At 41.8% G+C, this 24,922-nt stretch overlaps 1 protein-coding gene across 4 annotated transcripts in view; it reads right to left on the minus strand.

Moving 5' to 3' along the window:
• KLF12 (KLF transcription factor 12) overlaps window positions 1-24,922 on the minus strand; it is a 419,409-nt gene that overhangs the window by 121,308 nt on the left and 273,179 nt on the right. For 3 of the 4 annotated variants that reach the window (XM_074988807.1, XM_074988814.1, XM_074988819.1), the window contains exons 5-6: window positions 18,996-19,131; window positions 2,663-2,722 (exon numbers count right to left, since the gene is read on the minus strand). In XM_074988807.1, the coding sequence (XP_074844908.1) occupies window positions 2,663-2,722; window positions 18,996-19,131 (196 nt within the window). The remainder of the gene's footprint in view (window positions 1-2,662; window positions 2,723-18,995; window positions 19,132-24,922) is intronic. The other variant, XM_074988826.1, reaches the window with a different exon arrangement.

Genomic DNA, 24,922 nt, shown 5'->3' on the forward strand with positions numbered 1-24,922 from the left:
TGCTCTCTGGGGACCGAGCAGACTGCTCTTTCAATCTGCTTTTCTGTTTAGACACAATCTGTCAACAGAAGTTTTGCAGTGAAATCTCTTCAACAGAGGCTTCTTGTGTAGACGTAGCCTAAGTGTTAGGTTCCCATAGAAACTCAGTGGGTATGTAGAATTTTTGAAGAAGCTCATCCATTGCCCTTAATTTACATCTGTTTAATCCAAAGTAGTTTTATCCCACTGGGCTTCACAAATTCTAATGACTTCAGTGAAAGTGCAGAATAAATGATAGTCAGGAAGCAGAAAATAACTATCAAATGACTCCATGTAAGAAAAGAAGGGAATACTTTTTAAAAGCTATATTAGACAGAAGCCAAGTTAAGCGCTACCTTAATAATTAATGCTGGCAGTGATATAATACGATATGAACTGCAACAATCCACAACTATCATAAAGAAAACCATGATTAGTTTTTCCTTCTAGTCTGATGAAGACTTAAGCGACGTATAAGAGTTAAGATTTTGGATGATATATTGAGATTATGCCATTGGCCCAAACGGTACCCTTGTTTGATTTGTGCAACTGTACAGATAGTTCCCCATTACATAAGAATGCATAGGTGCAACAGAGCGACACAATTCAGTCCATCATGTTTAAAATATTCAGAAGACCGATAAATCATTTCCCAATTTTTTCTAATTGTGTTATGTTTTATTTGACTAAAATATTAGTCTTGATTTTTATCTGAAACTAGTGTAAATGAGGAGTAAGTCCACTGAGTCAGTAGAGTTACAATGGAAAACAACTGGCACCAGAATGTAATGAAGCCCATTAAGCTTGCAAATGGTCCGTCCGTGTACTCTAAGAAATCCTAATAAGGTTAAATTGTATGCACTATTTAAGAGATTAAGCTAGTATACGTAAGGTGTAAATACTAAATTCATAGTGTAGATATTTGAAATCCCCTGAAGCTCAAGAGTCAAGGAATACATAGTTACACAAAATCTGCATAGGTCACCCCTAAATAAAAGAAACTGAAAAGACACTGAAGAAGGGCTGCCAACAAAAAAAAAAAAAAAGGGTCAGTTCTGTTTGAAGGCTATGGACACCCTTATTTCACAGTCAGTTGCTCAAACATATCTTATTCTGATATTATGTGGAAGCAGGACATTTTAGTCTTATGAAAATCCTCAAAAAATGAAAATGCTATTAAGAAGTATCGTAATTTAATAACCAGAGCCCTCCTTTTACAGTAAAATGAAGAGATTCCAGTCTGGAGGGAAAAAAGAAAACAAAACAAAAAAACTGTAGCCAAAAGCGTCTCAGACATGTTTAAATATACATTCCTTTAGTAACACACCATTTTAGGATAGTAATGGGTCCTCTCTCCAACAAGGAAGAATTCCAAATTTGTAGTTGCTCTTTCAGCAGGTTCCAACAAAAGTTTTAATTGATTTTCAAAGGTTTGGGATAATTAGTTTGAGATGGTTTAGTTAGGGTTGGTCCTGCACTGGGCCGAGGGTTGGAGTTGATGACATCCTGAAGTCTCTTCCAGCCTTAGAATTCTATAATTCTATGATTTTAGGGTTGGTATTTCAAATGTGAGTTGGTACGTCAGCAATCACTGATAAGGTTTAAAGAGTCATTTAAAATTTATGAATCTTTTTTTTTTTTTTGTTCCCAAGCAAACTTTGGTCACTTGATCTGGTCTGAAAAGGTGAGTTATCAGTGCCATTTTGCAAATGTCTGAGAACTAGAAGTTTGAAGTTCCTGCAATATAAGTTTCTTTAGCTGTATATTAATTCTTTTACGGATTAGGGGAATCATTTATTTATCGGACTGTTAAATTATGAATTAAAAATAGAATTTCTTTCAAATATTCACCCTCTTTGAATTTACTTATGATGTTGAAGTCTATGAAGTTGAGGAATGATATTTTGTAGAACGTATGTGTTTTACTAAACATATACTTCTGTGATCTAAAATAATTTAAGACATTTCATTGCATGTTTTAAAATTTGATAAAACAAAGACAGTTTAACCAACAAAAATAGTTAATCCCACTGAACCTATTCTACACAAGACCAAAATCATATGCATTTTGAACTATGCATGTGTAAGTGCTGTTTGTGCAAATAAAGATTCTTGGCGCTCCCAATGACTTCATAGCATTTTCAGGAATATACCACATATTACTTTGGTCAAAATGTCTGGGAACTCAGCACTTCAAAGGTAGGTATCACTATATGGAATGAGGGACCTAATTTTAAACACACATTTTAAATAATTTTATCCAAACAATGTATGTTGATGAAAAACTTGCTCTTTTCTGCAACCTTGTGAACCTTGGAATTGCTGGCAGTGATGAAAACCTATGGTGATACAATTTTCATTTTGAAATCTTGTGTAGAATGATGTTGTTACTTAATTTTAACAGTCTACTTTGGCTGTATTCTTGTTTCTTAGAAAGCATCAGAAGAGCCATAATTTTGATAGTACCCAAATTTAACGTTTTCCCAACCCCCAAACCCTGTAACTACTGACTTGGTACAGCCTCACATGCTGCCTCTCATAGGAGAATGCCAAAGAAAAAGGGAAAGAAAGCTTAATATGAACTGCCTCTAAACTTAGTCAAACACACAAAACATTATATAATACACAATAAAATACTTCATACCTGGAGTTGAAAAAACGAAAAGTGTTAACAGCTGACCTGGCACAGCCCCACATGCTCTCTCTGGAAATTGAACACAGACAATTAGGAATTTTAAGACACCCCACACATTTTATGGGGCCTAGAAAAACTGGAGGAAATTCTATTGCAAAAGCACATGGCCTAGAATGAAAGGGAAATACAATTTTCCCAAAATTCACTTAACACTTTCTCGCAGAAGTCAGATGAGAATTTTGCCATTGACTGAAATGGGAGCAGAGGCCAGTATTAAGATGCCAATCCTCAACCACTGATAATTCTTGTTTGCTTTGTCTATTTGCTCATTAAGCTAGCTATCATCCCAAAAAGAATGCAATGTTAATAAGAATTTTCATGAGGTAGCCATTGAACAAAGAGTCAGAGAAACTGCAAGTAAATTTCCACTCCCAGAATTCCTGCTGTCAAAGTAATATAGTTTCCAACATGCCGAAAAAGAAAAATCTAGCTGTTAACGCTTTTAATCAAAACTGTAACTCCAGGGACAATACATAGTATTCTACAATGTTATTTGGAATATTTAACACTACTTATATGCTATACAATAACTATATAAATTTGAATACTGTAATTTAGAATACATGGAATATTCCTTTACGCTAATGAATTCTGATCTATTACATGTGTTTGAAAAAGGAGCACTATACAGCTGGCTTTTTGAAACAGCTTCGCCACATTAAAAAAAAAATAGAATCTACTGAAAGCCAACTCCATGAATAACTTTTCAATCCTGACTTTCTGTGGTTCAGACCTGAAATGTTCCATGAAACTTGTCCGAGACCAACACCCAAAAAACTAGCAAAAATAAAGAAATAAAAACAACCTCAATTTTCCAGAAAACTAATAATTGAATAATACTGCACTGGAAGCCTTGAAGATTCATTATAGTAATCACTTGGAATGAAGGAGGCTACTGGGAACTCATTTATACATATGTTATTGGCAATGCTAATATGTACAGTGAGGCTACGTCTATGCTACAGAGATATTTCGAAAGAAGCCCTTCCAGAAGATCTCTTCCAAAAGAACTTCTTTCGAAAGAGTGAGTCCACGCACAAAAAAGCAAATCAAATGAGTGATCTGTTATTTTGAAAGGGAGTGTCCACACAGCCCCCTGCCCTTTTGAAAAAATGGGCCAAGGATTAAAAATCAGGCCCCAGGAGGACTGCTCTTTAGAAGAAAAGGGCCTGCAGAGCACCTACACGTTTTCTTTTGAAAGAAGCTCTTGAAAGGGGACGCTTCTCCTGAAATGGGGAAAGAAGAGCAATTTTGAAAGGAGAACCACATTCTTTCGATTTATTTTCGAAAGAATGCTTTTTTGTGTACAGACACACCACTGGATCTTTTGAAAGAGCCCCCTTCTTTTGAAAAATCTTTCAAAAGAACTTGCTAATGCAGACGCAGCCTGAAGGTTTTCAAAAGACAAAACAGATAACTCCCATTGATTGTCACAATTGTCAGCCCACTGATGTCCATCCATTAAGGTCTTTGAAAATCTCTCTCTTATGTCATACCTAAATATGTCCAAAATTGGGGAAAAAACAAAATAGAATTGTCACAGCCTCCTGTGCTTTATGAAAATTGGCTTATGGATATGAAATATGCATAACTCAAATATGTTTTATGCAAAACAGGTCATACAACGTATCAAATTTACAGTTATATCCTAGAAACACAAAGTGTAGCTCTAAATGCACTAATGAGGGCCATTATACTGGTGCCCAGGAACCTGAATAGCTCAGTGATCAAATCAATGACCTGTGAATAGTCTTGTCTGTCCTGTGAACACAAACTAAGGCTGATCCTAAAAAGACGTGGGGCCAGGCCACCTGGTGCTGCAACCCATTTTGAATCTGGTATTTATCCACTAAAGTTGAGGAAAGTCTGAACTGAGCACAAAACCCCCCAAACAATAGGGGAGTTGCCAGATGCCAGGAGACCTGCCTCCTACTGCCCAGTATGCCTGATGGAAAAAATCTAAGACTAGAAGGGGGAAGGACTGGGACCAAGCCAGTAGGCTGCTTAGCTTGTGAAAGAGATGTTTAGAAAAACTATTTAGGCTAAATAGTAACAGAGAGGAAGCCATGCTAGTCTATACACTATCAAAACAAAAAGCAGTCAAGTAGCACTTTAAAGACTAGCAAAATAGTTTATTAGGTGAGCTTTCATGGGACAGACCCACTTCTTCAGACCATAGCCAGACCAGAACAGACTCAATATTTAAGGCACAGAGAACCAAAAACAGTAAGCAAGGAGGACAAATCAGAAAAAGATAATCAAGGTGAGCAAATCAGAGAGTGGAGGGGTGGGGGGGAGGTCAAGAATTAGATTGAGTCAAGTATGCAGACGAGCCCCTATAGTGACTCAGAAAGTTCCCGTCCGGGTTTAAACCATGTGTTAATGTGCCGAATTTGAATATAAAAGCCAGCTCAGCTTTTTTTTTTTTTAAATATTTGAATATTAAATTGAATTATATAGTATTTGACATACCAGCTGCATCTACACTAGCCATATTCTTTCGAAAACGCAGGCCCTCTTGTGAAAGAGTGTGTGGTGCATCTACAGGCATGCGTGCTCTTTCAAAAATCAAGTCGACAGGACGCACCGCTGGAATCGAAAGCACTCTTCCAAACGTGAAAGAGGAAAAGGACTCCCTTTCAAGAGCCTTTTTTGAAAGAGGATGCCTGTAGATGCTCTGCGATGGCAGTGATCAGCTGTTAGGAGGAGACGTGCTGCACAGCCCCTGCGGGGCTCTATGGTCTGTGTGTGCAGCAGCCCTTAAAGCTGTACGGACCCAGGAAGCTGGAAGCTGAGAGTGTGCAGGCAGCAGCTTCCACTCATGCTATCCCTGCACACCCCAGCACGACCCCTGGCACTGCTTACAGCAGCACGGCCAGTACCCAGGCAGGTCAGGAGCCCCAGGGTCCCCCCTCTGAGCATGCTTAGGGCCTGCAGGGGTACAGCCGGGGGGGAGGGGTAAGCCCCCCTCCTGGATAAAGCATGAGCCTCTGGACGTGCTGGGCCTCTGGCAGGAGGAGGAGGTGCTCTGGGTCATGGGCACGAAGCAGAGGAATGCAGCCACTTTCGTCCAGCTGGCCGAGGGACTGAGCTCCTGGGGTCACCCTGCCCACACTCCAGACCAAGTGCGCAGCAAGGTGAAGGAGCTGTGACAGGTTTATGCCCATGCTCGGGACTTGGACAGCCAGTCAGGGGCCACCCCTGCTTCATGCCCTTCTACCAGGAGATCTGGGGCCTCCTGAGCCCCCGGGAGTCCTCCTCCCCACCTGCCATGCTTGACACCTTGGCCAAGGAGCCCCAGCCTGGGGATGGCGAGGAGCCAGGACCAGAAGTCAGCCCCAGACCACCCTGGCAGAGCTGGATCCAGCTGCTGCCAGGGAGTGGTTGAGCGAGCAGTGGGATCTCATTGTCAACCTCCTCTCCAGCACCTCCAGCCGGGCCTCAGCCAGCTGGGCATCCCGACCTCAGCGGTGGACCCTCAGGCATGTACCCAACAGGGCACACTCCCCAGATCACAGGGTGGGGGAACCACACCTGAGCGAGGCCGCCCCACCCCGCAACAGATCCTGCCCAGCCACAGCCCAACTGAGCTGTAGCTCTTGGGATGGCAGCACAGCTGCCACTGCCCTTCAGCACCTGCTCCCATGGACAGTGCTGCAGCCCACTTCCAGGCGAGGGGTTGGGGGGGTGGACCACACTAGGGGGTTGGGGGGCCTCCAGCACCACCCCACCGTTGGACAGGGGCTGGGGACCCGGGCCATGGGGCAGAGGTCGGTACTCACAGCCTGTCCCTCTCTTCCCTCCTGTTTCTGCAGCTGCGCTATCCGAGAGCCTGGAGAGCCTCGCACCCTCCATGTACCAGACAGCCCCCCAGAGGTGAGGGATGGCAACACATCTGAACCACCCCGGCATCAGGGTTTCCCCACTCCCGGAGGAACCAACAGCAGGCAGCAGCAGACCACCACATCGCTGCATCCGTCTGGCGGCAAGTGGAGGAGACAGAGCAGCACCTCTGCTTCAAGGAGGGCAAGGACACTGGGGTGACCTGGGGGGAGTTCATAGGGACCTTCCGGGACATGGTGGCCATGTGCCAGGAGCTGCTGTCCCAGATGTCCCTCCTGCGGCCCCTTCCACTGCAGTCCCCACCCACCAGCCCCCCCCAGGAGAGGGCCCTGCTGGGAGAGACCCCCAGGCTGAGGCCGATCTCCGGCCCTAACTCCCTGTACTCTCCACCCCCTGCCAGCCCTGTCGGGGATCCTGGACCTTGGGGCGGGGCGGGAGTGGGTCCCAGGGCCAGCATTGGTTGCGCCCTCCACTCCTGCCCCAGAGTAATGGCCCCCTGGGCAGGCCACCCAGGTCCCCCTCACCCTGTACAGTTTTCCCACCTCCCTGTAAATAGTTCGCCCACCTCCTCCTGTAAATAGTTGTATGTGGTTGTGTTAACTTCTCTAGAAGCAATGAACCTACTCATGCATCCCAGTATGCCATTAGCCTTCTTGGCTAAAAGGGTACACTGTTGACTCATATCCAGCTTCTCATCCACTGTAATCCCCTCGTCCTTTTCTGATTGATCCAAAACGTCAGTCTTCAATCTTGACTCACCCACTTAGCCTTACTGTAGAGATTTAGGCATTCAATTTGACTCCAAAATCTTTGTCTATTATCACCTGATTCACCCCCACTATTTAGTCATTTTATAACCACTTCTCTGCTAGAATTTTTAGTTCAGTTTTCAGCCCTGTTTACCTTGACTGTTGTAATTTTCTTGCATGTGGTTTCTTTGAATCCAGCCACCTATATTTTAAAGTGTCCAAAATACCAATTCTCATCTCCTCAGCCACATCCCTCATCTCCATACAGGTTCAGACCTGTTCCATTATCAGCCTGAAACTCCAGTTGGTTGGAACAAAAGCAGCCAAAGTCAAGATTGCTGCACTGGGGTTGAACAGGTAAAATGGGGCTCAGCCAGGGTCACACCTCCCCCCAGCATCCCATCCTAGACCAAGTACTATGCGGGGAGACTCCTTCACTCTGTAACCATATAGAACCAGGTGGTGCCTCCCCTGCTCCCACTACTTGGGCTTGAGAGAAAACTGCAAAGAGGAGTTAGCCAGATTCCAGCCAACAGAAGGGAACTTTGGTCCTTTGAACATCCAGAGAACTTTCCAGAGGTCTGACTGGGTTTTCTCTGCCTTGTACTGAATGGCTGTTTGCTCCAGCCCTCCAAGTCCCCACAGCTATTTCTAGCAATCTCTTCACCTCATTTTCACTTTGCAACATCCTCCCTATCCAGTTCCATTCAGCCCCTTAGCTTCAAATTACCCATTCCCAGCAGAATTGGGGAAAAAACCTACAGACCATGTGACTGGACACCATTACACTGTTGTTCACTCTGCTTGTATGTGAGACCTCTTTCCCAATTCTGTGTCTGTCTTATCTACGCTATCTATGGTGTTCTTTGGGCAGGGACTTTCTACTGCTTCTACTCTTGGTAGTCGACAGGCATGCACTATTTTAATAAACATGATTAATCATAATATACAATAGGAATCAACACCTAATACCTTCTATAACCATCATCCAGGAACTTTCTCTCAGCCCTTTGTCTCCAAGTTTCTTTCAAGTCATACAAGTCTGAACTGGAATGTGCTATTTAGGCTACGTCTACACGTGCACCCAACTTCGAAATAGCTTATTTCGATGTTGCGACATCGAAATAGGCTATTTCGATGAATAACGTCTACACGTCCTCCAGGGCTGGCAACGTCGATGTTCAACTTCGACGTTGCTCAGCCCAACATCGAAATAGGCACAGCGAGGGAACGTCTACACGGCAAAGTAGCACACATCGAAATAAGGGAGCCAGGCACAGCTGCAGACAGGGTCACGGGGCGGACTCAACAGCAAGTCGCTCCCTTAAAGGGCCCCTCCCAGACACACTTTCATTAAACAGTGCAAGATACACAGAGCCAACAACTAGTTGCAGACCCTGTATATGCAGCACAGACCCCCAGCTGCAGCAGCAGCAGCCAGAAGCCCTGGGCTAAGGGCTGCTGCCCACGGTGACCACAGAGCCCCGCAAGGGCTGGAGAGAGAGTATCTCTCAACCCCCCAGCTGATGGCCGCCATGGAGGACCCCGCTATTTCGATGTTGCGGGACGCGGATCGTCTACACGTCCCTACTTCGATGTTGAACGTCGAAGTAGGGCGCTATTCCCATCCCCTCATGGGGTTAGCGACTTCGACGTCTCGCCGCCTAACGTCGATTTCAACTTCGAAATAGCGCCCAACACGTGTAGACGTGACGGGCGCTATTTCGAAGTTACTGCCGCTACTTCGAAGTAGCGTGCACGTGTAGACGCAGCCTTAGAGACAGAAAAGGTTAGGGAAGAGTGACCAGGGAATTTGAATTAAATAATGGGGACAAACACAAAAAATCTCAATCATCCTGTGTGGAAAGAATGAGAAGGCAGGAATTAAAAAGTTTGGTGTTGTACTTTCCAGTATTTCTGTTCAGTCACTAGTGTCTCTGCAAGACTTATCTACAACCCACTTTTTGCTAGTGACCCAAAATAGATGCCATGTATATAGATATAACTTACACAGCTGTTTGTGCATATATAGGTGTAACCGGCTAGGAAGCATTTTATATTTTAGTATGAATGCCACTGTTTAGAATTAGTTGTATCAAATTATAATCCCACAGAATCATGGGAAATGCCTTAAGGTGAAGACTAGATAAAAATGCATCCAATCTACACAATGGGGGGGGCGTGGCTCCAGTGACAGCACAGGACAAAGCTCCATCTTTTCCCTATCAATAAGTCAGTGTAGAAGCACACTGAAGTAGTTTTACTGTGGCTGTTTCTGTCTGTGTTTTATTATCTAATCCATACAGATGAGTATTTGTTATAGAGTATTCTAATGCAGTAATCTCTGCCTCCGCTTTCTGGATTGATTAAAAAAAAATCCAACAACCCCTCCTTTATCACCCCACCCTGACTCCCAAAAACCCCTAAACCCTGAAAGTTGAATAATAAACTGTCTGGCGACACTATTTCCAAATACACACCCACTTTGACAATGGGGCAACAGCAAAGTGTTAAAAATGGCACTGGCATAATTTGACTTAAAATCCATACAGGTGTCATGCTCTTGAAGAAATTAAGTAACACCAACCTAGTAGCAAAACGTGTCACATATCTAAAAGCTAAAGATTAGAACTTTATTTTGAAGCAGCACAGTCTAGTGGACTGATCAGGAGGTTAGAAGACAGGAATTCACTGGTTTGCTATGTGGCCTTGGGCAAGTTACTAGCCTGAGGATAATAATTCTTATTTTCCTACCATACTGGGGACCTATCAGATTTAATTAATGTTTGAAAAGAACTTTGCAGAGGAAACCTGTGTTCTAAATGTCTACTATAAATTAATAAGCTATAAAATCAGTAGTGGGCAATAGTTTAAAAAACACAGATTTAGGAATATGAAAATCCCAGTATGATGAAAGTTCAACAACCTATATAAAAAAAAATGCAATTCTTAGTCTAAAAGTAAAACCTTACATGAGACAATTAAATAGTGACCCAAAATGTAGAACTTTACAGAATCTAGGAAACAGAATGTTTAAACATTCATGTTGTTTGTGGTGGACAGAAGACATGAAAGGGAGAGAGAGAGACAAAGAAAACCTTCATTAACTGCACACTCTTTCTGTAGATTCTGTAAAAGTGTAAACAAAGGTTTTATTTTTGTAAACACACAAACTTTTGTTCAAGTTTTAGGGTTGAATCCTGGCCACAATAAATTCAGCAGCAAAACTGTTCCCCTGTCCACTCCATCCCCTGTCAGCGGGCCTGGAGGTGTGCTACCGGAGAAAGCAATGGGCTTCAAGGGGTTTAAGATTTAACATATAATGATTTATTAAACTCAGTTATGACTCCCTATTACGTGCTAAATATTAATATTTTCCTTTTTTAAAATATTACTGCTTGTAATGCTAGGGTATGAATATTTACTCAAGCTTAGTATTTCAAAGTGATACAAAAGCAGAAAATACAAATGGCACTGTTCTTTGTTAAATACTAATTTCTTCAACAGTCATCTGTCACTAACCCTTATAGTGGAGATATAAAAAAATAATTTCTTGTAGTGCAAGCAAAAAAGGATTTTTCTTTCTTTGTTTTTTCAAATTAGCTTTCGTCCAGGAACAATTTGACAGTATCTCAGTTTCCTAATATATCATTATTTGAACAATACTCTGTTCTTTGAAAACAGACAGTTACGTCAATTTTGCATAAGCTTACTTTTAACTTATAGCTTCAGTCATCCTGGCATTTTTCAAGGAAATTACTGGCCGATGTGAAACTTGTTATCCTGGCAAAAGGCTTTTTCGGATACAGTAGCAAATTTCCATACCAGAGCTCTGAACTAATGTGCATGCTCTGAACAGTACTGCCTGATTGTACTGACTCACCTCACAAATTAAGCTAATTTCTTTGTTTTTCACAAATTGTCCAAAACCCATTGGCATGTGTAAAAGATACATTATCACCTTGATAAAGAAAACAGATGGCATTAAAATCACCAAGAAATCTATCCTTAAACAGCAACTGGTCACTGGCATTGCTGCGGGCTATGACGTATGCCAAGTATACCAAAAGCTAATCTGTAAAAGTGTATAAGTCCTGAAAGGTCTGGTGCAGTTGTGTTAGGAGTCTGTAATACAGCTTTTGGAACACATACGATTCTGAGACTACAACTCTTTCATCTCTTATGTGTTGTAAATGGCCATGGTAAATATGTTAAATGATATTAAATGACAGGCACATTAAATGCATATTAAATGGTGAACAATCTTGTTTAGAGGAAAAATAGTTCAAAGCTAGGGCACCAGCCTAAAAGACTTCCTTTGTGACTGTAGATAAGTCACTTAGCCTCTGTATGCATCTCTCTCCCAAATGTAAAATCATCCCACCAAATCCAGGCCAATTTTCAAAGTGTACAGCTACAAGAGGCTATGCTTCTCGCAGGGTATAGGTGTACTATGGGGTTGACAGCCGCTGCAGGCCTGGAGGCAATGTGGTGGTGCGGGGGGGGGGTCAGCTCCATGCTCCAGAAGCGGCAGGGCCAATGCCTGAAGGGGCGATACCTAGGGCAGTCATTGGCATGGATGAAGCGGCAGAGCAGTGCTGCCAGCAGCTCAAAGGAGCCTGAAGCTCCAGCTGCTGCCATTGCCAAAGTAGCAGCAGAGGCAGATGGCTCTTCGGGACCAGGGGCAATTGTGCCTTTTGGCCTCCCCACCCGTGTGCCTGTTGGTGTACTCTCTGAGGAAGCAATGCTCATGGACACGCTGAAAAACACATTCACTTCTAGCTCCCGGAGACTCTGGAGAAAGCTGAAGTGAAAAATCTCTAGTATGGACAGGACAAAGGTAATAATGGCATTGGCTGATGCAGGGAAAGCAATAGTACAAATGTGAAAAATGAAAATCTCAGGAGATGAAACCGTTCATGTTTATATACGTTGCAGGGGCACAGGGAGACGCCCACGTGACCATTATAGACTGAGTCTAACAGCACTACACACACAACATTGCTTGTCCCTTACCCATGCCGCCTACTAGGTCTGGTGTGGTATGCCTTTCCCGTTGTCATGTTGTTAGAAATACACTGTGCATTACAATCATAACCATTCAACACAGCAGGATCATCGTGATAGGTCCCCTCTTTCCCCCCGAAAAGAATCTGTCGTAGAAACACTGGCCCTGTTCTCAGCTTCATACATCTGAGCACTGGAGGGAGGAACGACAAGTGGACAGCACATTGTGTCTTTGGGTGCCGTACTGCTGTTCTGTGGGATGGTGTGTGTGTCATAACACAGACCTCACGGAAATCCCTAAGTGCACATCTACTATCTGATTCTTAATAGAGAGTGCTGGTCTATGAAGCTCAGTGCTAAGCATTCAATGCTCATACGTTTCAGTGTCATACTTTCTCCTTTTTTTATTTAGAAATATTGATCCATCAATACTAGGGCCCTACTCAGTTCAAGATCCATTATATTCAATTTCATGGTCATAGGGTTTCAAAAAATTGTACATTTCATTATTTCAGCTATTTAAATCTGAATTTTCATGGTGCTGTAATTGTAGCAGTCCTCACCCAAAAAGTAGTTTTGTATTAGTGTGTTAGGGGTGTCACAAGGTTATTGTAGGGACAGTTGCGGTCTATGTTCCCTCTAAGTAGGGCACTTGAGCAGTCACACAGGAGAGACTCGAATGCTGCCCAGCTGATTACCAGAGCACCCACAATTGCCAGCATGTGTTTCTACTGGTGGTGCCCATCTGCATATGTATTGGTGTACACAACAAAATTCATTCAGCACATGGATGGAAAAAATTAGAGGAACATTGGCTCTGGTACTTCTACCCTGCTGTGCTGCTGCTGATGGCAGCATTGCCTTCAGCACTAGGCAAATGAAGAGCAGTGGCTGCTTCCTGAGAGCCCAGATCTGAAGACAGAGCACAGAAGTACAGATGGCAAGATATAGTATTACCACCCTTACTTCTGCACTGCTGCCTTTAGATCTGGGCTCTCAGTCAGCAGCTGCAAATCTCCAGCTGCCCAGCTCTGAAGACACCACAGAAGTGAGGGCGGTGATACTGTGACTTCTCCACAACTCACTTTTGGGCAGAATGCCTGAATTTGAGACACACTGCTCTTCCCCATGAAATCTCTATAATATAGGGAGACCAAATTCCATGTTCTGTGATGTTTATTTTCATGGCTGTAAATGTGGTATAGGACCCTAATCAACACACATATGCATGACACTCTACCAACATAGCTGTGACATGTTGCTCAAAACCTAGAGACCTCTATTATCTACACAGTTGAGTCAACTCAACCCAATGACTGTTAGCAGCTAGAACAAATTTTCAAATTACTATGCCTTAATTTTATAACCTGTATAATAACTACCACCATAATCACAGAATAACATTAGAGACCAACATGCACAACACTCTCAAAATATTGCAATGTATTGTGTCAAATAATACACTGTCTTTATATATACTTTATATATATACTATATATACTTTAGAACTTTTTATTTGATTATCTTTGCTGAATTAAACAATGGCTATGAAAAGCAGTCAAAACAAGAGTGTCAAAAAGTTTCAAACTGCATGAAACAAGAAGTTTTCTAGCAAAAAATAACGACTGCTTTAAAAATATTATAAAAGTTCACAGGTTGCTATTTAATTAAGACATAATAGCACACAAGTAGTTTTTAGCATGTTGATTAATATCTGGGTTTTGGATGGTAAATTTTATCATAGGATTAATAAGGACATGTAACATAGGAGTCACACAGGAAGAAGTGCTGTATTTAATTAGTGGACAGATGAAGAATAAGACTTTCATATAGAACTTCCAAATAGTTATGGAAGAATAATTTCCAAAGATAACAAATCTAAAAACACCTCTATATGTAAAAAAAAGACTTAGTTCTTAGATCATCAAAATAAAAGTCTAATATAAAGCAAAGCCCATTTCTAAGGATACTGTCACTATAACTAGTGGAATTCTTTTCAAACTTCCATTGACTTTTCTCCAGCTGGCGAACTTAGTTATTCCAAGTGAGTTGGCACCCATTCATTTCACCTTACTTGGAATTAATACAGAGGGATGGCTGGTTTCTAAAATCCACTGTTGTAAGCATATTAATTTAATCTAAACAAATACTTTCAGCAAGTATGTTAACCTAAGCAAACACATTCTGAACACAAATTCAAACACAAATATTTTATTTGTTACAAAGATAAATTTCTGAAAGTGGTGTCGGAAAAGACCCACTTCTGCCTAGCACCACCTTTCACAGCAACTATTGGCTGATTTTTCATTTCTTAAAAAAGTGAAGACCGAACAATACCAGACTCATAAAGCAATGACAAATGTCATCAGCAGGCAAATCCCACCATTGCTCTGAGGCTGTGATCTGTCCTCTCAGCCCCGTCCCACAATCTTGTATTTACAGTCATGGCAATATCCCCTTACAGCTCTAGTCCAACACAAGATTTTGGCCTTGAAACGGGTAAATAACAGAAGCTGTGATAGACTAGAGATAAGACTAGATGACCTAATGTACCATACTGGCCTCAGACTCTATGGCTATCAGAAAAAGTGCATTCATTCATTCTGTACTTAATTATAAGAAGAAACTTCTACGGATGGAAACAGGTTGACTGAGACAGGTAGAATATACTAACACACTTTCTAGCAACACTGTTGGATATATGGTGTGTATGACAGAAATACGATAAATTTATAGTTCATAGTCATATTAGATTTCCTTAGTGTGAATTTTGAAGCAAATTAGCCAATTACTATTTAAATAAAACTGTAAAAAAGAATGCATCGATTTTATGTTACTGAGGCTGCATCTACACTACAAAAATAACTTCGAGTTGCTTACTTTGAAGTACATCTTCAAAGTTGAGCATCCATACACACCCTACTTTTAATTTAAACTTTGAAGCAGGGTACTACTTCCTTCCTGGGAATGGAGTAAGGACTTTGAAGTTGGGCTCCCTACTTCAAAATTAACTTTGTTAGCCCTATTTTGAAAGTTAACTTTGAAATAAGGGAAAATGAGTGTAGACTCCCTGTTTGCTACTTCAAAGTAGTGCCTAACTTCGAAGTTAATTTTGAAGTTAGCTCCTTGTGAAGACACAGCCTGAATGTCTTAATTGAATTCTTAATCACTAGATTGGGTGAAATAATATTCAACACGTTTCCTCTCTTTCTTCCCCACAATCAATTATTAAATAAATTATTAGCAAAAAAAGCTTTTCATTATTTGATCAGTTTTGCCCATGTTTAAATAATATTAATTTAAACAACTAATCTTTGCCTGCTAATCATACATTAAAATATTTGCAATTCAGCCGCACTTCTTCATTAAAAATCAGCACTGCTTAGCACATAATAGTTTCGTTATGGATTGTTTTTTTTTTTTTATTTTTCTGCCTTTTTATGTGTTCTATAAACTGACATTAAAATACTAGTCACTTCAGGTCCTGGCATTTTACTCAGTAAATCTAGAATGTTGTGATAAATCATGAAACAGAGCTGTTTACAGCAAGACATCTTTTCCCAACCTCACCATGCTGAAAACTTCCTCACCATATTTGAAGAGGCCAATGAAAGCAATAGAGAGACCAGTTTCCTCTCCATAACTTAATCCCTCTTTGCTTGAGCAGGATATATATTGGTTCCTGGTTGTTATTGTGGTTGACTGGAGCCTGAGTAAATGAAAAGCTATTTCTGCACAATGAGCTACAGATGTGATTTCCTTGCTAGCATGGTTACCAGTAGCAGAACAGCCATGACAAAATCATGGCCCAGACAGATTTCAGGTGGGTTTGTACTTCGCCTGGCTCATCCGTGCTTCCATTGTCAGTACTACTGGTGCTGTGCTGATATTTGTGCTTATGACAGCTAGAAGGGAGCTAAATTGATATTTGTACACTAGCAGGTGAACCATAATACTAACATAGTGTATACATAGACAAAATCTCATTGGTGAATCCCATGCTGGGTTTTTCAGTTCTGAGAGGTAGCCCCTCCTTGGGATGCAATGACTTACTAGATTAGTCATCTCTTCACACACTATCAGCCACGAATTCTGCATATGGTTTATACTTGGAGAAGCCATACAGCCAGTGCACAGTCTCTCTTTTATAGGTGGTATCTGGGACATAAATTAAAATAGAAAAAAAAAAATCTGGGGGAAGATCAGCTGCACTCTACCTGCCCAAATTATACAAAAAAATGCATTCACCTAATATGTACCTCTTCAGAATTGTTTGAACAAATGAGGTATGACTTTGCTAATACAAGCTGAACCTCTCTAGTTTGTCAATCTCCGGTCCAGCAACATCTGTGGTCTGGCAAGATTTTACTAAGCTGGATGACCACTTATCATGGGGGTGTAGCCAAGTCTTCTGTGGTCCCATGAAGTTTGTTTCCAGTCACCAGTCCCGGCTCTCAATGTTCTGTGCTGTTATTTAGTTCTAATTTACCTCTAAATGTCTTCTAAGAGCACAGTAAACAGAGGGACTGTTGGTAATGTCCCTAGGCAATATTGAACTCCCATGATCCAGCAAATTTCCTGGTTTGGCACTGGTCAGGCCTTGATAGTGCCAGACCAGAGAGGTTCATGTTGCATCAACTTTTGGGCTGATTACAGCAAGTAAAAAACATCAAAGTTACCTAATTGTTTTAATTTATTTAAACCCCAAAGGAATTTTTTAGATGCATTCATGACAAACAGTTTTTAGTATTTTAATCTCACTTTCAAAACATCCATCTTTTGATTTATTCAGCTCAAGAGATATATTATTTACAAGCCTGGTGACTCAAATTCTATTTCTGGCTCTACTTAAGACTTCCAGCTTGACCTTTACACTTAACCTCATTTTCCTCACCTATAAGACGGGGATGGGTAATGCTTATTTCTTTCAGTGGGGTTACATCTACACAACAGCCCTATTTTGAAACAAGATATTTAATTTCAAAATAACACAACCACACACAAAGGCTATGTCTACACTAGCCAAAAACTTCATTTTGAAGTTTACTAATGAAGCACAGAAATACATATTCAGCGCTTCATTAGCATGCGGCCAGCCGCGGCACTTCATCTGCTCATAGGAATAAGGGGACTTCAAAGTAGTCGGGGTCCTTTCGAAAAGGAGCCCTGTCTGGACAAGCCACGCGGCAGCGAGCCACGTCAATTTCGAAGTGCCACAGCTGCCTGCATGCTAATGAGGCGCTGAATATGTGTTTCAGTGCTTCATTAGTAAACTTTGAAATGGCCATGCAAATGGCTAGTGTAGACATAGCCTTTGTGTGTGGTTGTGTTATTTTGAAATTAAATATCTTGTTTCAAAATAGGGCTGTTGTGTAGATGTAACCCCACTGAACGAAATAAGCATTACCCATCCCCATCTTATAGGTGACGAAAACGAGGTTAAGTGTAAAGGTCAAGCTGGAAGTCTTAAGTAGAGCCAGAAATAGAATTTGAGTCACCAGGCTTGTAAATAATATATCTCTTGAGCTGAATAAATCAAAAGATGGATGTTTTGAAAGTGAGATTAAAATACTAAAAACTGTTTGTCATGAATGCATCTAAAAATTCCTTTGGGGTTTAAATAAAGTAAAACAATTAGGCAACTTTGATGTTTTTTACTTGCTGTAATCAGCCCAAAAGTTGATGCAACATGAACCTCTCTGGTCTGGCACTATCAAGGCCTGACCAGTGCCAAACCAGGAAATTTGCTGGATCATGGAAGTTCAATATTGCCTACGGACATTACCAACAGTCCCTCTGTTTACTGTCTACTAGTGTAGACACAACCAAAATGTGTTTTGAAATAGCACCCAGCTCTTTTGAAATAGCATTTGCAGGTACATAGCACTATTTTGAAATAGGCATTACTGGAACATTTAGTGCCCATTATAGCCTACTTTGAAATCGGCATCATTCCTTCGGGAATAAGGTTTACCAGAATTGAAATAATGCATCTGCTATCTTGAATTTATTTTGAAATCGTGTGTGTGTCATTTAGAGGCTGTCAAAGTTATTTTGAAATAACTGTTGTTATTTCAAGATACCTTTGCCATGTAGACATAGCCTGGGTTACCTTATAGCTGCCATTGTGACGGAACAAGCTGATGTACCAATAAAATTAATAAATACAATTAAAGTAAACTTTTAAAAAAACTAATAAAATAAAATTGGAGAAAAGAACTATAATTTGCCTACAAATAAACAGAAAAATAAAAGTAATGGCAAAAACCAACTGGAGTCTTTTACTTATTTCCTCTCACCTATGCTCTTCCCTAGGAAACCTGAAGATAGTTGTCTCAAGAAAGCAACTCTGAGAAACCTCTCAATTCTGCAATGAGCCAAGGAATTTTTTTAGACAAAGTGAATAATTTAACCAGATTTTCCCTCTCTAACAAAAACACCAAAACTTTGCAACTGTATAAAGGAAAAGAAAGAATTTCATTCTAAAATTTGTTCTAACAATAAGTCAGGACAAAAAACTGAGAGAGACAGCAGTCTCCTGAAGTGACTGAAGTTGAACACAATGATTCTACCATGTGTGCTGGCTCAGAGGACTTATCTGCGGAAGAGTTGATGACTGGTGTTTCCATTAGCCAATGAACACGCTGGCAATACTTAGCTCACCCAGAGAAAGTAATACTTACTCTTGTACAGCTCTGGCTATGGAGAGGGCCGTGGATCCAGTTTCATTAACACTATCTAAGGTCACATTTGGCAGGTCATCATCATCACTGTCACTTTTAATTTGCCTGGGAGATATGCCTCGGGGCTCCATTTGTGCTGGAAAAGAGACATGTAATGGATTCCAATTAGGGTGATGAAACAAATCTTGTCCCAAAACAACATTAGTGTGTACACCACTTCAAGACTGCTATACTGTGTACAGCACCTTTCTCCTGTAGCTTCACAGCTAAGGCGATGAAATCATTTTCTATATTTGAAATATAGACATAAATATATGAAATCAGTATTTTATCTATAGCTTCTCTGAGCTACAAATACACACGAACATATTTGCAAATGTACACAGTGTCCATACATGTTATTTATACATATATAGGGACATGAATACCCATGAACCATCAAATGAAGTAAAATTACACACACATTTTTAAACATGCATTTTACCTTTAAGTCACCTAGTGCTGTTGTCTTTGGGAATGTTTTATGGTTTTGGTTGTATGATTTTATACATTTCAGGGTTGAAATTTAGGGCAAAAATTGAGTGGTCATTTTTGGCTATCTTGAGACAGCAAAGACCTGATATTTTTCAGGCAAGTCAAGCACGTGAAGCTCTCCCTCAACATCAAACTGAGCTCTCTCAAGAGCTCCTTTGACAGGAAGGATGGCACAGAGGTTTGGGTGCTAATCTGCTGTATTCGGGTACCAGAGGTCAAGTCTATGCTCCACTATAAGCATCATACGTGACTGTATATGCCAGGTTCCAACTTAAAATAGAGATAAAGTACTTTCTTAATAGTCAATGGTATTATGATACATTAAAGCTTGTGAGGCCCTGGGATATGGGCCACATAAGTACCTAGGATAAGACAGCTGAGTTCCCTTGAACAATTTGCCACTTGAAAATGTTGGTCTTAAACTGTAGTTTATCAACACACTGTGCACAGTCTTTGGATGCAGGCACAATTGTTTACTGCTTTCAACTGTCATTCCTGGGATTTTTTTTTGTTAACAATCTTAATAAATATAATATTTAAAAACATTCAGAAGGCTAAGATAGTAAATCACATATTTAAATATAAAATACAGTAGTGGGTACTCTTTCAGAAATCAATTATTTTACAACATTGCTACTTTTGAGACATAGTGCATAATTTAGACACCATAATTTTCCTTGACTGGCTTACGATTGTGTTCATTGGTTGTTTCATACAGTAAAGAAAACCTCTGACACTTGTCACAGGAAGGATTGTTGACATTGGTAAGAATAAAGTCTATAACACATAACTGCATTGAGATGTGTATGGGATGCATTTCAATTTTCCTTGACTGGCTTACGATTGTGTTCATTGGTTGTTTCATACAGTAAAGAAAACCTCTGACACTTGTCACAGGAAGGATTGTTGACATTGGTAAGAATAAAGTCTATAACACATAACTGCATTGAGATGTGTATGGGATGCATTTCAATTTTTGAAAAGTCATTGCTAACACAAAAATGAAAAGGTTAAACAGAAATTGAAAGGTACAGTCCCACAAGTAAAACCTCTGAAAGATGAACAGAAACATCTCAAAGGCACCATAACAGAGGATCTAGTTAAATGTATACCGTAAATTAAAAAAAATAAAACAAAACAACACACACACACAAAGACACACACAGAGTGGGAAAACAAAACAAACACACAAAAATCAAAAACAAAAACAAGTTAAAAAGTAGTGAGATATAAAAAGGCATCTTATATAAAGTGGAAGTTAAAGCCTAGTGAGGAAAATAGAAAGAAGCATAAACTCTGTCAAATGAAGTTTAAAAATATAAATGGGAAGAACAAAAAGGATTTTGAAGAACAGCTAGCCAAAAACTCAGAAAGTAATAGCAAAAAATGTTAAGTGCATCAGAAGTAGTAAGTCAGCAGGACCAGATGACATTCACCCAAGAGCTCTGAAAGAACTCAAATGTGAAATTGCAGAACTACTAATGCTCATTACTAACCTATCGTTTAAATCATCATCTGTACTAAATGACTGGAAGATAGCTGATATGACACCAATATTTTATAGAGAGCCCCAGAAGTGATCCTGGGAGTTACAGACCAGTAAGTCTTACTTCGGTGCTGGGCAAATTAGCTGGAACTATAGTAAAGAATAGGATTTTCAAACACATAGATGAACATAATTTGTTGGGGGAAAAAGTCAACATGCATTCTGTAAAGTGTAAGCTGGTAGCCATTTTAGAAGAGAAGGTTAAAGGACTTGAGGCACAAATATCAACCCTCAGGTCCATCAGAGCGGGTGAAGACTTTCTGGATAGAAGGCAACAGATAATACTACAGGAACAGCAGGCTACCCAAAACAAGGAGGAGAACTGGAAACATGTTACCTCCAGGAGGAGAAAACCAGTTCCAGTCTCTCCAATGCCAGTGGAGTTAAGCAACTGCTTTCAGCCTCTCTCCACAGGTGATATGGCAGAGATAATTGGGGCTGACACAATCCCTGGGAGGTATCTGAAAGCATCCCCACAGTTTAGAAGGCATGGGATGCGCAGTCCTAGGGATGGGAGTTCTATGACCACCACTCCTAAGAGAAAAAGACGAGTGGTGGTGGTCGGGCACTCCTTCCTAAGAGGGACGGAGGCATCCATCTGCCGCCCGGACCTAGAATCCCGGCAAGTTTGCTGCTTGCCTGGAGCTAGAATTCGGAATGTTACAGAGTCATTGCCAAAAATTCTTCAACCTGTAGACTATTACCCCTTCCTACTTCTTCATGTAGGAACCAATGATACAGCCAAGAACAACTTTGATGAGATCATGGCAGACTACGTAACCCTCGGGAGAAAGATCAAGGAATACGGAGCACAGGTGGTCTTCTCATCTATCCTCCCTGTGGAAGGAAGGGGTCCGCAGAGGGATCGTCGAATCACAGAGGTAAATGCGTGGTTGCGTAGGTGGTGTAGCAGGGAAGGATTTGGTTTCTTTGACCATGGGATTCTGTTTTGTGAACAGGGATTGCTGAGAAGAGACGGGATCCACCTCACTAAAAGAGGAAAGAGCATCTTTGCAGGCAGGCTTGCAAACCTAGTGAGGAGGGCTTTAAACTAGGTTTGTCGGGGGAAGGTGACACAAGCCCGGAGGTAAGTAGGGAAGGAGGAGGGAACAATCATGTGGGTTTCCTGGGTGAAGAGGAGAAAGTGGGGCAATTGGCCCCTTCTCTAAGATGCTTGTACACTAATGCCAGAAGCCTGGGGAACAAACAGGAAGAATTAGAGGCCCTGGCACAGTCACACAAGTATGAGGTGGATAGAATAACGGAGACTTGGTGGGATGATTCACATAACTGGAGCACGGTCATGGAAGGTTATAAATTGTTTAGGAAGGACAGACAGGGGAGAAAAGGAGGAGGAGCTGTGCTCTATGTGAGGGAGCAGTATGATTGCTCAGAGCTCCAGTATGAGGAAGGAGAAAATCCAGTTGAGTGTCTTTGGGTTAAGCTAAGAGGTAGAAGTAACAGAAGAGATGTTGTAGTTGGTGTCTTTTATAGGCCTCCAGATCAGGGAGAGGAGATAGATGTGGCTTTCTTCAGGCAGCTTAGTGAAGCTTTCAAATCACAGGCCCTGGTTCTCATGGGAGACTTTACTCATCCGGACATTTGTTGGGAGACCAATACATCAGCACACACACAATCCAGGAAGTTTTTGGAGAATGTTGGGGATAACTTCTTGGTACAAGTGCTGAAGGAACCCACCAAGGGCTGTGCACAACTTGACCTGCTGCTCACAAACAGGGAAGAACTAGTAGAAGAAATAGAAGTGGGAGGGAAACTGGGCTGCAGTGAACATGAGATCGTAGATTTCAGGATCCGGACTAAAGGAAGAAGGGTGAGCAGTAACATACAGACCCGTGATTTCAGAAGAGCAGACTTTGACTCCCTAAGGCTACGTCTACACGTGAAGCCAACATCGAAATAGCTTATTTCGATGTAGCAACATCGAAATAGGCTATTTCGATGAGTAACGTCTACACGTCCTCCAGGGCTGGCAACGTCGATGTTCAACTTCGACGTTGCGCGGCACCACATCGAAATAGGCGCTGCAAGGGAACGTCTACACGCCACAGTAGCACACATCGAAATAAGGGTGCCAGGCACAGCTGCAGACAGGGTCACAGGGCGGACTCAACAGCAAGCCACTCCCTTAAAGGGCCCCTCCCAGACACAGTTGCACTAAACAACACAAGATACACAGAGCCAACAACTGGTTGCAGACCCTGTGCCTGCAGCATGGATCCCCAGCTGCTGCAGCAGCAGCCAGAATCCCTGGGCTAAGGGCTGCTGCCCACGGTGACCATAGAGCCCCGCAGGGGCTGGAGAGAGAGCATCTCTCAACCCCTCAGCTGATGGCTGCCATGGTGGACCCCGCTATTTCGAAGTTGCGGGACGCACAACGACTACACGGTCCATACTTCGACGTTGAACGTCGAAGTAGGGCACTATTCCTATCCCCTCATGGGGTTAGCGACTTTGACGTCTCGCCGCCTAATGTCGAAGTTAACTTTGAAATAGCGCCCGGCGCGTGTAGCCGTGACGGGCGCTATTTCGAAGTTAGTGCCGCTACTTCGAAGTAGCGTGCACGTGTAGACACGGCGTAAGAGACCAGATGAGCAGGATCACTTGGGAAATGAACATGAAGGGGAAAAGAGTTGAAGAGAACTGGAAGTATTTTAAAGAAGTCTTATCGAAGGCACAGGAACAAAACATCCAGCTGCATAGTAAGAAATGCAAACATGGTAGGCAACCAGCTTGGCTTAACAGGGAAATCCTTAGTCAGCTTAAATTCAAAAAGGATGCATACAAGAAATGGAAACGTGGACAGTTGACTAAGGAGGAGTATAAACATACGGCTGGAGAATGCCGGGCAGTAATCAGGAAAGCGAAAGCACAATTGGAACTGCAGCTGGCAAGGGATGTGAAGAATAACAAGAAAGGTTTCTACAGGCATGTGAACAATAAACAGGTTCTCAGAGAAGGTGTGGGGCCATTACTGGATGAGGGAGGTAACCTAGTGACAGATGATGCAGGAAAAGCTGAAGTGCTCAATGCTTTTTTTGCCTCAGTCTTCACGGACAAAGTCAACTTCCCCATGACGGTCCTAGATGATGCAGTATGGGAAGGTGGAGGGCAGCCATCTGTGGGGAAGGAACAAGTTCTGAGCTATCTAGAAGAACTAGATGTGCACAAGTCCATGTGTCTGGATTTAATGCACCCCAGGGTACTGAGGGAATTGGCAGAGGTCATTGATGAACCTTTGGCCATTATCCTTGAAGACTCTTGGAGATCAGGGGAGATACCGGATGACTGGAAGAAGGCAAACGTAGTGCCCATCTTTAAAAAAGGAAAGAAGGACAATCCAGGGAACTATAGACCCATCAGCCTTACCTCAATCCCTGGGAACATAATGGAGGGAATCCTCAAGGAATCCATTTTGAAGCACTTGGAAGAGGGGAAGTGATCAAAAGTAGCCAACATGGATTCACCAGGGGCAAGTATTGCCTGACCAATCTGATTAGCTTCTATGAAGAGGTAACAAGCTCTGTGGACATGGGGAAGTCAGTGGATGTGATATACCTTGACTTCAGCAAGGCTTTTGATGCAGTCTCCCACAACATTCTTGTCCATAAATTAAGGAAATATGGATTGGATCCTTAGACTATAAGATGGATAGAAAGCAGGCTTGATGGTTGGGCCCAACGGGTAGTGGTCAAAGGCTCAATATCTGGATGGCGGTCTGTTTCAAGCAGAGTGCCGCAAGGCTCAGTTCTGGGGCCAGTGTTATTCAACATCTTTATTAATGATCTGGATGAGGGACTGCGTTGCACCCTGTCAAAGTTTGACTCAG

This window comes from Carettochelys insculpta, chromosome 1, assembly GCF_033958435.1.
Source record: "Carettochelys insculpta isolate YL-2023 chromosome 1, ASM3395843v1, whole genome shotgun sequence".
Lineage (NCBI taxonomy): Eukaryota > Metazoa > Chordata > Testudines > Carettochelyidae > Carettochelys > Carettochelys insculpta.